This window comes from Tachypleus tridentatus, chromosome 13 (genome assembly GCF_004210375.1).
Source record: "Tachypleus tridentatus isolate NWPU-2018 chromosome 13, ASM421037v1, whole genome shotgun sequence".
NCBI classification, from domain to species: Eukaryota; Metazoa; Arthropoda; class Merostomata; order Xiphosura; family Limulidae; genus Tachypleus; species Tachypleus tridentatus.
Window position 1 is genome coordinate 240,916,624 of NC_134837.1, and position 13,005 is coordinate 240,929,628.

General features: G+C 33.4%; 1 protein-coding gene across 2 annotated transcripts in view; it reads right to left on the reverse strand.

Moving 5' to 3' along the window:
• Positions 1 to 5,347: 5,347 nt before the first annotated feature.
• Positions 5,348 to 13,005, reverse strand: part of LOC143238948 (neural cell adhesion molecule 2-like) — a 40,485-nt gene continuing 32,827 nt past the window's right edge. For both annotated transcript variants that reach the window (XM_076479614.1, XM_076479615.1), the window contains 3 exons: positions 12,837 to 12,976; positions 7,788 to 7,988; positions 5,348 to 5,933 (listed from right to left, as the gene is read on the reverse strand). In XM_076479614.1, the coding sequence (XP_076335729.1) occupies positions 7,800 to 7,988; positions 12,837 to 12,976 (329 nt within the window). In that variant the 3' untranslated portion in view covers positions 5,348 to 5,933; positions 7,788 to 7,799. The remainder of the gene's footprint in view (positions 5,934 to 7,787; positions 7,989 to 12,836; positions 12,977 to 13,005) is intronic.

Consider the following 13,005-nt stretch of genomic DNA (forward strand, 5'->3'; position numbering starts at 1 on the left):
GTTGTCATAGTCCTTCCAGACAACACGCAGATCACAACAGTCCACATTTTACTCTTATGCCTTCATTACGATTCTCAACGACAGCACCATTTTAGACATGTTTTGTCCATAGGTTTACCCCTAACGCTGGGCGGTGGCATTGGCGATGGTGACACTATCCATCGTACAAATATTTTTAGTCTTTTTTAAGGGTCATTGGTCTCTTCGACTCTATTTAAGTTTTTGATTAAAAATATTGGACTTTGTTTTGTTTTAAGATTCAGTATTAATTTTGTGGAAACTCATAAAAGATATACAAAAGTGGTGCCATTCCTAATAAAAGCGGTCGAAAAGGAAAGTCCAATTTTTTTACCGGCTGTTTGGCGCGGATAGCCTAATTTCTTTGCACTATGAAACACCAACCCACCTCCAAGCGACAATTTATATGCTGAGCTTTTGAGATGCTTACAAAATCTCCTATATTTTATACATATAACGGATATAGGTATTAATGATTTTGATTTAAAAATACAAAACAAGTAACAACGTTTAAGCCTCCCATCTTTTAAGAATATCATATAATGTTAAAAAAATTAAACATTTTAAGAAAACTATAAGTGATTTTTGAATTGCTCTAAAGGTACCTAACATCTATGAGAAGGAAGTTTTACACGAATAATAGAGATTACGATAAACATTCGTGTAAGATTAAGGAAGAAAAAAAGTATTTATTTTTAATTACCCCTACATGATTTATCTATGAAACCATTTGAGTCATAAGTTTATTGTTTTTCTTATTTCAATTCATTTAAAATATATAGGATGTATTGGAAATAATTATGGAAAGAGTTAATAAGTTTGGTGAAATTATAAATTTTCTCTATCTTTCTAGTGAATATAAATGAACTGCAACAGCGTACAGTTTGATAGTTTACATTACCATTGGCTATCAGCCAACCAATACACTAATATACCGACATACGCATATAAAATTATAGAAGGCAGTCATTCTATTCCCACCAGTAGATAGTGAATAAACTCGTAACTTCAAGGAAAGGAACGTTCCATAATAAAATAACAGAAATCAAACATTAGGCTGGCGAATCTTGTTTCCTTTGACAGTTTTAGGCAAAATTTTACGAGGAGTTGTTTGAAAATTCTAAAGAGTGTAAGTATCAGATCAAGACACAAGTAACTATACTCTTCCCAGTAGTTCTCATAGTCACAAGGACAGAAAATACACTTTATAAACATTTAGAAGTCAAAGTTTTAGCGAATACATTGAGGCAAAACATTAAGATTCAGTAGAAATTATGTGGAAACTCAGAAAAGATATACTAACATGATGCCGTTCCTAATGAAAGCGGTCAAAGAGAAAAGTCCAAAATTTTTAAAAATGATATTAAGCTACTAATTATATGATCTGTACGTGATAAACTTCAATCTGACATATATCCTCCCATTTATCTTTTTATAAATATAGATAGGAATGTTGGCTACAAAGCAGTACAATACACAAACTAGTTTCAAGACGTGTATACCCGCTCCAAAACCATTACTCAGGAGAAGCTGTCCAACTAAAAGGCTAAAATAGATACCAATATTCAAACAATAAATTCAACAAAGCTGGAGAAGACTGATATTCACAAGTGAATCTAAATTCTAATTGTTTGGTACCAATCAACAATAGTTTGTTTACTAGCAAATAAAAGATTGATAGCATATTTAAGTGTAACATCTGTAGTGATACATGCTGAATGCGGACCACAAAAACAATTGGAGATTTAAATATTATTAGCATGCACAAGTTGGTTCGCATCATGTCATCTTCTCAGGAACAATACTTATCAAGCAAAGTATTAATTTTCTAGCGGGACAACGATTCCAAATAGGCTGCAGCAGCAGCAAAACCATATCAAACATATATGCATATTGAAACAGGATGAAAACCATAACGCTCACAGCCATGGTTTAACTGTCCAATGTATAACAGTTATAAAGCCTGTAAGAATTTATATGGTAACTAAAATGTTCAAACGGCACTCAAACAACTTGAACAAATTGTGAGAAGCAATAAAGAACATTTGGAACAACATTTCAAAGTCATAAATTGGTAAACGTATGACAGATTCAAAACTAGATGCACTGCTCTATCCAAAGTAAATACTAATTCATTGTACTATTCGGTTTTTAATTTTTTGTAGTGATATATTATATGTTAACGATAACTTGCCCATTTTAAATTACTCATTGTCTGGGACTTCTTTATGTATATCAGTTGTGCATTTTCAAAATGATGTATTAATATATTAAATGGCATGACATTAAATCTATAGTTAAAACGATATTTTGAAATGGTATATAGAAAAGACTTCCAGGCTAAAGCGTCTTTATGATTGTAAATAAACGTTATTCATAATATTTTTACTTGGATGATATTTTAAAAAAAAGATAGTAAATGGCGATATAAACTAGAAGCTAGAACCATTAAAATATTTCAGCCGTTAGCAATTAAACAGTAGTAGTGAAGAGAAGTAAGTTTAGTTTTCTAGTCCTCTTAGCAAGTAAACTATAAATACACAAAAGTATGTCGTCTGATTGCTGAATTAACATTTTGTGGATCAAGTAACTGAATAAAACGCTTGATTTTTTTACAACTTCAGGCCTATGGGAAAACAATCTGTAAGGAAAAAATATTCAAACTTTCAAATGTACGTTCATTTCTAAACTGTTCGAAAAATCCAAGGATTAATCAAGGTCTGTTGGGAAATCACCCGATAGTATAACAAAATACTCGACTGTGTAAATAGTAATATGTAGATTATTTTTTATACTGACGCCATGTACTTTTTATTTAAGTTTAGCTAGTTTCTGTAACATTTGCTTGAAGTGATCACATAATTAGGCTTAGACCATTTTTTTATGTTATTCCTAACATAAAATTTTAATGTCTTCCGAATTTTAAGAAAAGTATGGTTGAATATATTTGATTTTAAATGTACTTAACACAGCCAGTTTCAAAACCCATAATAAAGTTTAATACAAGAAAGTACAATGAGAATTTTAAATTCAAAATTTCTTTTTTCTTTAAGATTTTAAATGAAATGTTACTCAATTTTACAGAATAATAACTTTGTTATATCATATTGCAATTTTACTGGTGGTTAAATACGTTAAAAGCTCAAAAACACTATTTCATCAACTTTATTATTTTATTTGTATTAAAAATGAATCGATACATAATATACATGGATCAATGATATTAATATTGTTAATTTAGGATCTAATCTTCCAAGTTTATTTTTAATACCACAAAACATTTATTAGCAATCAATAAACTGGAATGATAAACAACCAATATCTTGACATGTTAATGTTTTCATTCACAACGCTAACATCTAATCTTCCTTATAAAGGTAGAAACATCGTTCTCACTTTTAGTTTTATCATGGAAAACGGTATCAAGATCTTGAGCGTTTAATCATTGTAATGGATTACCACACATACACACATAGATTAAATATTATTTTATATATACCAGTAATATTCACGACGGGTTTCACTGAGACTGATTTATCTGTATCAGATTACATCTGACTTATAAAGTTACCAATCCATTAACCATGAATAGTATGATTACGAATTATTATTTAATAGTCAACAAACAGGGCTCAATGGAATATAAAAAGCATGACATAAAAATACAAACAAATCGAATGTCTACAGCATATAACCAACGATAAAGAATATGAAACAGAAACCCTATAACCCGAGCGCTTTCGAAAGGTTCAACCTTTCGAAAGTGCTCAGTTTATAGGGTTTCTATTTCATTTTATCAAGAATTCTTGGACTTACGTGTTTTTAGAACATCATGGATAAAGAATATGAATCAGACTAATCAACATGTAAGTTTTGTGTTTAAATTATTACACCAGTATTCTTTCAATTGAAGGTGTAGATATTCCTAATATATCGATTTTCGGAAGTTTTTAAAAATAAAATTGTGTTACTGGTGCTATTTATGTTTGTTTGTTTTTTAATTTCGCGAAAAGCTACGCGAAAGCTATCTAGCCGTTCCTAATTTAGCAGTGTAAGACCAGAGGAAAGGCAGCTAGCCATCACCACCCATCGCCAATTCTTGGGCTACTCTTTTACCAACGAATAGTGTGATTGGTCGTAACATTATAACGTCCCACGGCTGAAAGGGCTAGCAGGTTTGGTGTGAAGAGGATTCGAACCTACGGCCATCAGATTACGAGTCGAGTACCTCAAACATTTGGCTCTGCCGGGCCTTGGTGCTATTTAAAAACAGTAGCAGAAATTTACAGCTAATTTGAAGTAACGTCAGTAAATTTTAAGCTTTTAAAAAACAAACTTTTTCACCAAACGTACTTGATTTATAAATAAATAAACGTAATTGGTGTCCTCTAGACTTTTATTATCGTTTATCTTTCTGTTTATCAAATTAATTAGCATGAATTTTATATAGGTTTCATTAAAATTAAATTAAATTAATATCTGAAAACATACGAATCATTACTCATAGTAATTATGCTAATTATTTTGATAATTTTGTTTACATTTGTGAAATAATGCACGATCAGTATTCTTTTGTGATTATACGTTTCCTTTATCAATTCAATTTCTAAGGATTTTAAAAAATTAAAGCGTACTGAACTGGCACCAAACACTAAAATAAACATAGTTCTATAAATATAATTATTCATGTATAAAAGTAAAGCACGTTTCCCATAGTTTAAAACTAAGGACCAAGATTCACTTTTGTACAAAGTTTTATTGAGACTGGTATTGATTATAAACACATTTAGTGCATTTTTAAAAAAGTTGACGCTAAAGAATATCTTTTGGATGTAATTCTTAAGTATCACAAATAAGAAAAAATAATATTTATGTAATTCATGCAACGAGTATGTCTTGTCTACTTTTTGATTGTAAATAAACACAAAGCTATACAATGGGATATCTTTGTCCTATTCGTCAAGAGTATCAAAACCCCGTTTTGAAAGTTGTTAGTCTGATATGCTGCTGTGTCACTAGAAGAAGAGTGGTAGATTTTAATCTTTGAGAACATATGAATATTTTCGTAAAAGTAATATAGAACAATATATTTTTTTATGTTAACAAAATATGTTCATAAGCGAGAACGATAATCATCAAAGTAATTATGAATTAGCTCATCCAAAAGACTTTAAATTAACTGAAACTCAGCTATTATGTTCTTCACGAACCACTTTATTAGTCTAGGACTCTAGGGTTAACGATTTTAATATAAACCATTCAAGTTATTGAACAAGTATTGAAGGTAATCCCAGATTTTATTTCCTATCCAGAAGACAGAAAAACTATGCAAATCTATAAGCAAAATTTATTGTAATCACAGGTACACAGATTGAGTGAACATCTTGAATGAAAACAAAACGCAAGGCAAGTAAGTCCACAGGAAATAATGAATTCAATTAACGTACACCATACCTCTTTATCATAATGTTGTGACCTAACACTTGAGTCAAAGCTGGAAACGTAAATGAACTGAAGCACAACAAATTACTTGTTTATTGTTTTGCTTTCGTAGTTTGTAAATGTGCCACAAAAGAAAAAAAAGATGCTTCATAAAGCCACCTCTATGCGGAGGGCTTAATACTTTTTTATTATTATTTATCTCTGGAGTACTAAAAGATTATGTTGTGTAAAATGTGCCGTATGATACAATTATATCATCTACATTTTAAAGATGTCAACGTTTCACATGGCTGGTCCCAAAGGTGTTTTTATTGTTCTACGGAGGTTCTTGACTCTCAGAAAGTACCATCTTCATACAAATTAGAGCAGGACTACTGTTCAAAAAGCAGAATGGCGTCACCTGTTCAGTTCGGTTTGATTTTTGTAATTGGAAGTTACAGCCGTAGCTAAGTGGTGAAGAGTTAGTTCCTTCTCTGTAAAGAAAGGACCGTTTTCGTTTAGCATTTACCTGCAAAATTTCACTGAAAATCAAAACCAAAACTTGATCATATATAAGACAAATATCATGTCTTCACTATTATTAAGCTTAAAATTTGCTTAACACTTGCAATCTTTTTAAATGTACATAAATATTGTTGTGCGCATCTATGAGGTGATTGTATATAAACGTGACAAACAAATCTCTTCCAGTACATTCGAAGAATATCTGAGAGTAGTTAACAATGTTAATCAATAAAACCGTACACCAACCAATACATTAGAACATGCAAGATGAAAAAAGATAAAATCCTTATATAACTTGAATTCATTTAGAGAGAAGGTTGTAACTGAAGTATCATTGGGTAAATAATTCCAAAATGTTAGCCATACAAAAAAGTTGTTTCAAAAATTATGCTGTGTGAAGTAAAAACAATTTATTAGTTTATTATCAGAAAATAACGAAAGCAAAGCGACATTAATTATTCTATTTTGGTACATATTAAAAAATTTTATTTATTTGTTGAAATTTGCACAATGTTACACTGTCTACATTAGTCGCCCCTAATTTAGCAGTGTAAGGTTAGAGGGAAGGCAGCTTGTCATCAACACCCACCGCCAACTCTTGGGCTACTCTTTTACCAACGAATTATGGGATTGACCGACACACAATATAATGTCCTCACGGTTGAAAGGACGAGCATGTTTAGTGTGACGGAAATTTGAACTCTCGGCCCTCAGATTACGAGTCAAGCATCCTAACCGCTTGGTCATGCAAAGCTATACGTATTAAAAAAACTAGTGGCCTGGCATGGCCTAGCGCGTTAAGGCGTGCGATTCGTAATCTGAGGGTCGCGGGTTCGCGCCCGAGTCGCGCCAAACATGCTCGCCCTCCCAGCCGTGGGGGCGTTATAATGTCACGGTCAATCCCACTATTCGTTGGTAAAAGAGTAGCCCAAGAGTTGGCGGTGGGTGGTGATGACTAGCTGCCTTCCCTCTAGTCTTACACTGCAAAATTAGGGACGGCTAGCACAGATAGCCCTTGAGCAGCTTTGTGCGAAATTCCAAAAAACAAACAAACAAACAATAGGAAAACTATGTTAATGGCGATATTAACCAAATGCAAATCTAAATACATACTGCTAAATAATAACTTTTCTTACACTTAAAATATATTGGTAACAACTTATATGTACGTGTATATGTTGTATGTTGATTTATTTAAATTGATTCACTTAACATATAAATTTTTAGCATAAGTGAGATATTTTAATATGTACGTTTTCCTTATTTTTGCTACTAACAGTTTTCATGTGATTCGGAACCTTCTCCTTTACCTTTTGTTTTATTTGTAACTAAGCACCAAGTCACACTCTAGGCTATATGTGATCTGCCCAGTACGGGAATTGAAACCCGATTTTTAGCAATGTAAGTTTGCAGACATATCGCGGTGCCACTGGGAGCTCTCCTACACCTACAAACTGGACGATATTATGGCATGTCATATTTAGTTATCTGCTTTTTAATTAAAGAGTTAATTGCTAACCATTTAATTTAGTAAAAATTATATATTTTTAAATTCAACTTTCAAAGAAGAATTTTCAGACGAGTTATTTATTTCAAATATTTCGACAGTTGCTTAAAATGCCTTTCTTTAAAATGAAATATTATCCGTTGAAAGCATAATGTTTTCATGTACATCCAGAACACTGTACAGAAGATGCGCGTTTGTGTGTCATGAAACTTCACATATTATATCTTTCGCTTTATAACTCTAAATCCCTAGATGTTTGATGGCGTCTCAGCGATCAAACACCTGCTATAATGTTTTTACACCCATGTCTATTTACCTTATTCATAAATCATACTTCAGTGTTTTTTCCTTCTAAGATGTGCTTCTCCTCAGGAATACCAGGGTTAATCCTTCGAATAGCTGGTGATGAAAGCAAAACCTTTACGTTTAATCCACTATCTTGAGTGGTTTCTTGTGATGAGGAAAGGTGAACTTGTGGGCTAAAGGTATTCTGCTGTTGAGAGCAAAGTGGTAACTCCTGCGATAAACAAATGTCGACTGGTGAGATCAAGTAATCACGTAATAACAGATGCTTTCAGATCAGATGATGTTAAATGAGCAACAACTCTAGACAAACCGTTATTTAAGAAGAATGAACTAAATATATATGTATGTAACTTATCTAAAAGACAATTTGTGTTACGTTATGTCACACTCGATTTCTCGAAATAGGAGGAGTCATAAAACCAAAATACCTCTATCTATTTACAGAATAGTTCGATTACTGTTTAACCAATACGGTTTTAGTTACGAGGATGCAAGATCGCTGTAAGGTGTGTGTGTGTGTGGGGTGAAACATTATAAATGTAGTGAATATTGTTGTGTACATCACCATTGTTTTTAATTAAAATGTAAATCTCTTTAATCAACAAAAATTTAAATTAAAAAATATTTTTCCAGTTTTGTTATCTATACATTTTATACTTTTAGCACACAGATTAATAACATATTATAATTTTGTTGATAATCAACATTATAGTTGTTTGTTTTTTTATTAAATACAAAGTTGCCTAGTTTCTACCAGTATAAGTCCGCAGACATACCGCTGTGCTACTGGGAAGCACAAGATGACACAAAAACTATGATTATTATTAAAACGCACCTAATTTTCTGTATATTAAAATTATTGTATGAATACGACACAACTTAATTTTATGAATGATCTAAATTTAGATTGACTCACAAACCAACATAACCAAGATCTGACTGCCTAGACTGCACTTTTCTGCCTGTTTGTTCATCAAACTTGATTTTGCAAAATTTATTTATTTTAGTTCGCTCTGAAATGTGGGGTTAGGGGTGTACTGTGGGTTCGTGGTGGTTTCATTATAAAATGTTTTATTAAAATATTTATTCTTTAACTTTCAAGCAACTCTGTATTATCTTTGAAATTATATTAGTATTAATCTCTCCAATAATGGATAAATTGGTAAATATTTAAAACAAACTATACGTTCGTTATTGCATGACACTTTACGTAAAATTATAGGTTTTTTCAACATAAACTTTGTATAACAGCTACTTTTATGAGATTTTCATTTGGTACTTATCTTCTTTCCTTCCAGCTATCCCTAATTTAGAAGTGGAAAGAAAGAAAGAAAGCAGCCAGTGAACACCCCTTAGCGCTAATTCTTGTTTTACTCTTTTACCAACAAATATTTAAAGTGATCGTTACTTTATAACGCCCCTACAACTGACAGGGAAAGCACGTTTGGCGATCTAAATTCTCACCCACAACTAACAGCTTGCGATTCGACTCCCCAAATTACCTTTCCTTATCAAGTCATTTTACAAACCTGGAAAAGTCGAAATATTTCAACTCTGTTTAATAAATAGCTACTTACACATTTTTCATTACGTAAATCTAAAAAAAACAACAACTAAGATTATTTTTGGGGTAGAGCTCTGGATTTCGAATATGACGAACAGGGTTCGAATGCGAGTGATACCACAAAATATTATTCGCACTTTAAACCATGGATGCGTTATATTAATGACAATCAATCCCTTAGCACAGACAGAGAGAGAGAGAATGCTACTGACTGTATGTTTGTCTTCCCTCTAGTCCAGTGGTTCCCAAACTTTTTCAGCTTGTTACCCAATTTAACATGCCACATTAAGCATGTTACCCCTTTCACAAAATAATTTCAACATTGATATATATGGCTAAATTAAACTAGAGATATATTGCACTTTATTTATTTACAATTTATTTATATAATTTATTTACACTGAATTACACTTTTAATTATTGTATTTGATCATTGTGCATTTCTAATGAATATTGCCAAAGATGTCAAGAACATCAGTGGGATGGATGGAGTTGCATACTTGAAGCTAGTTTAGGAATTATTGGCTTTGTGGTTGAAAGTGCCAGCCTGGCATCGTTTGCAACATTAAAGCGAGTCCTCTTTTTTGTTTTCATCCCCAGCACGGTTGAGAACCCCTTCTCGCACAGATACGTTGTTGAGAATGATACCAACAACTTCAAGGCTCTCTTGGACATAGTTGGCGAGTCAGCTAGTTGTGAAATCCAAAAGAAATCTGCATTTTGGTTTTGGAATTTGACTTTCAAGGCTTCATTTGCTCGCATTGTGATCCACTCCTCCTTTGCAGGGAAATCATCATCATGAATGGCCTCATCAGGTACAGAAAAGTGATGAATGATCCACTGAAGACTGGCTGTTTTTAGGTCATTCTCTGGAAAGTAGTGCTGCATGCTTGTTTCAAGCCCCTTCAAATGGTCGCTCATCTCTTTGTTGATGGTCTGTAAAAGTGATCCAGTATCATAACTATTCTCCTCAACAAACTGGTCTAGGGTGGGAAACTGAGCGATCACTCCTTTCTCCAAGCGTCGAATCCAGAGTCTTAGTTTTCCCAGAAATGCAGTCACAGTGTGATGGGCATCAATGACAGTCGTGTTTTGGCCCTGGAGTTGCAGATTATCACTGTTCAGCTCCGCAAATATGTCAGCCAAGTAACAAAGTCGAGCAAGCCACTCCTTATCAGTGAGCTTGGTAGCAAAAAGGAGATTCTTCTTGTTTCAGAAATTCCTGAAGAGCCGTTCGGAGCTCAATGACTCGACGTACAACCTTGCCTCGTGACAACCAGCGAACATCGGTGTGGTAGAGCAGAACTTGATACTGCTCTCCCATTTCCTTGCACAGCTCCCTGAATATGCGCGAATTCACATCCCTGGACTTGATGAAATTGACGATTTTCAACACATCTTCAAACACTAATTTCAGATTACCAGGCAGGCTTTTTTGATCCAAGAAAGTACCGATGAATGATGCAATGATCTACAGAAATTTCTGGATTCACAGCTTGTATGAGGCCCCGTAATCCACGATTACGACCCATCATCGACGGTGCTCCATCGACGAAGACCTAGATTAAAAAAGAAAAACTATTATAGATTGCGTCAGTTAGTCATTCTTACTTATCTTTTGCGTTATAATTATATGGTTTTAATTTAATTTAATTTATTTTGGTACTTTAGTATTTCAGTACGACAGGCACGATACTTTTTTGTGAATTATGTATAAAATATTAGCTACACTACAGCTACTTGTACAATAAATAAAACTATATGACTATATGCTATGTAATTCATTGTATTTATACTAATCTAGATTTTATATAAACATCTCTCCCTACCTGTTGAACGTTGTTCCAATCCAATCCATTCGTGGTAAAGAAACTGTTGATTATAGTGAAGATATCTTCTCCCTTCGTGGTTGTCAGCAGATCTTCGCATAATAGGAACTCTTCTTTGATCTTGGCCTGGGGGACGTAACGAACGAACCCAAGGAGAACAGCACAACTGGCTACGTCACACGATTCATCAAATTGCAAGGAGAATTTGCTATATGAGCTTTCCTTGATCTCTGTTGTAACTTGGGACAGAATATCTGATGCCATGTCATCGACTCGTCGACGGATTGTGTTGTTTGATAGAGATATGACACTCAGTTTCTTCGCTTGATTCTCCCCACATACCTTGCTTACCATCTCGTATGCACAAGGCATAATCAGATTCTCTGCAATGGTGTGGCATTTTTGTTGTTCGGCAACTTTATATGCAACAAAGTAAGATGCTTCGACCGCAGCTTGAAGCTTTTGGGCTTGAATTTCAGATGAACCGAACTGGATATTCTTCAGTGCTACAGTCCGGCGCTGAAAATAAGCCTGATCCTCATTTTGAAGATTTGGATGGCACTTCTGGAGGTGAGCTGAGAGTTTTGATGGCTTGAGGCTTTAATTTGTCAACACTTTGTGACATACTACACATTGTGGCCGATCCTCTCCACCAAAAGGTACATTCACAAAGCCATAGCGAAGAAAGGCGTCAGAGTAGGTGCGCTTTTTAGACATTTTATTGTTTAATCTGCAGAAAAAGAAAAACTGCATAAAAAAGTGTGAACAATGTGAACTTATTATTTATTTTTCATGGCATTCTAGATAGCATTAAAAGAGCTTATTCAGCATAGGAATGATGTAATAGTAGGTAAATACTAACTATACTGCACAGGGCAGTACACATACATACCAGGTTTTGTCTACCTCGGCTGATGCTCACATAGAAACTGACAGTGTGAAATAGAGGCAACCTCAGGCAGTGAGTGACGCGTACTGGACACGTCGATGAGTCATCAGGGTTACTGAGTGACTTGTGTTCTGAAGCATACTTGTCAAAATACTTTTAGGTTACCACACACTTAGATACATATTTTTTTCTTTTTTACTACTGTATATTAGTTTTTGATGTTTATTGTTATTTGGTTTAACTTTATTACATACTTAAAATAGGTTTAAATTACAACTTTATATACTAAGACTAAGTTAACATCAATCCTAATACCAGCTACCTCAATGTTTTCTTGATTTTCAGAATTTTAACTTTTTTTCTGTCATCCCTCCATTACCCCCGATAAATTGTTAAATTACCCCATGGGGTAATTTACCCCCAGTTTGGGAACCACTGCTCTAGTCAATAAGTCAAAATTTTGGCGTGTAATAGTTTTAGCTGTTTTACCATATATACGAAATACAAATACAGATAGAAAACATACACTTAGTGGGTTGCATCTATGATTGTACCATGTTTTAATAGATTTTTTGAAGTTTAACTGAAAAAAGCTAACAGTTTCTTATTCAAAGAATACTCTTCAACTTCTAAAACAAAAAGAAGAAAATCCGTGGCTTATAGATCTTTGAAAACAACTTTTTATGGAGATTTTAAATTTGAATATTATGTAAATATTCTTGTTTTGTAAATCATCTTAGCATCGATCAAGAATAATTTGTTTTATGAATAGCTTACCATATCTGGACCGAGACTAACTTCACAAAGTGAATGAAATTGTGAATGAACGCCAACTAAAGGGCTTGTCCATCTGACTGTGTCACCAACAAACGTTTCATTTTCGTCTACATTCCGAAGTTCTACAAGATTCCCGTTGGCTGTGAGATAAAAATAAAGAAATCGCCAT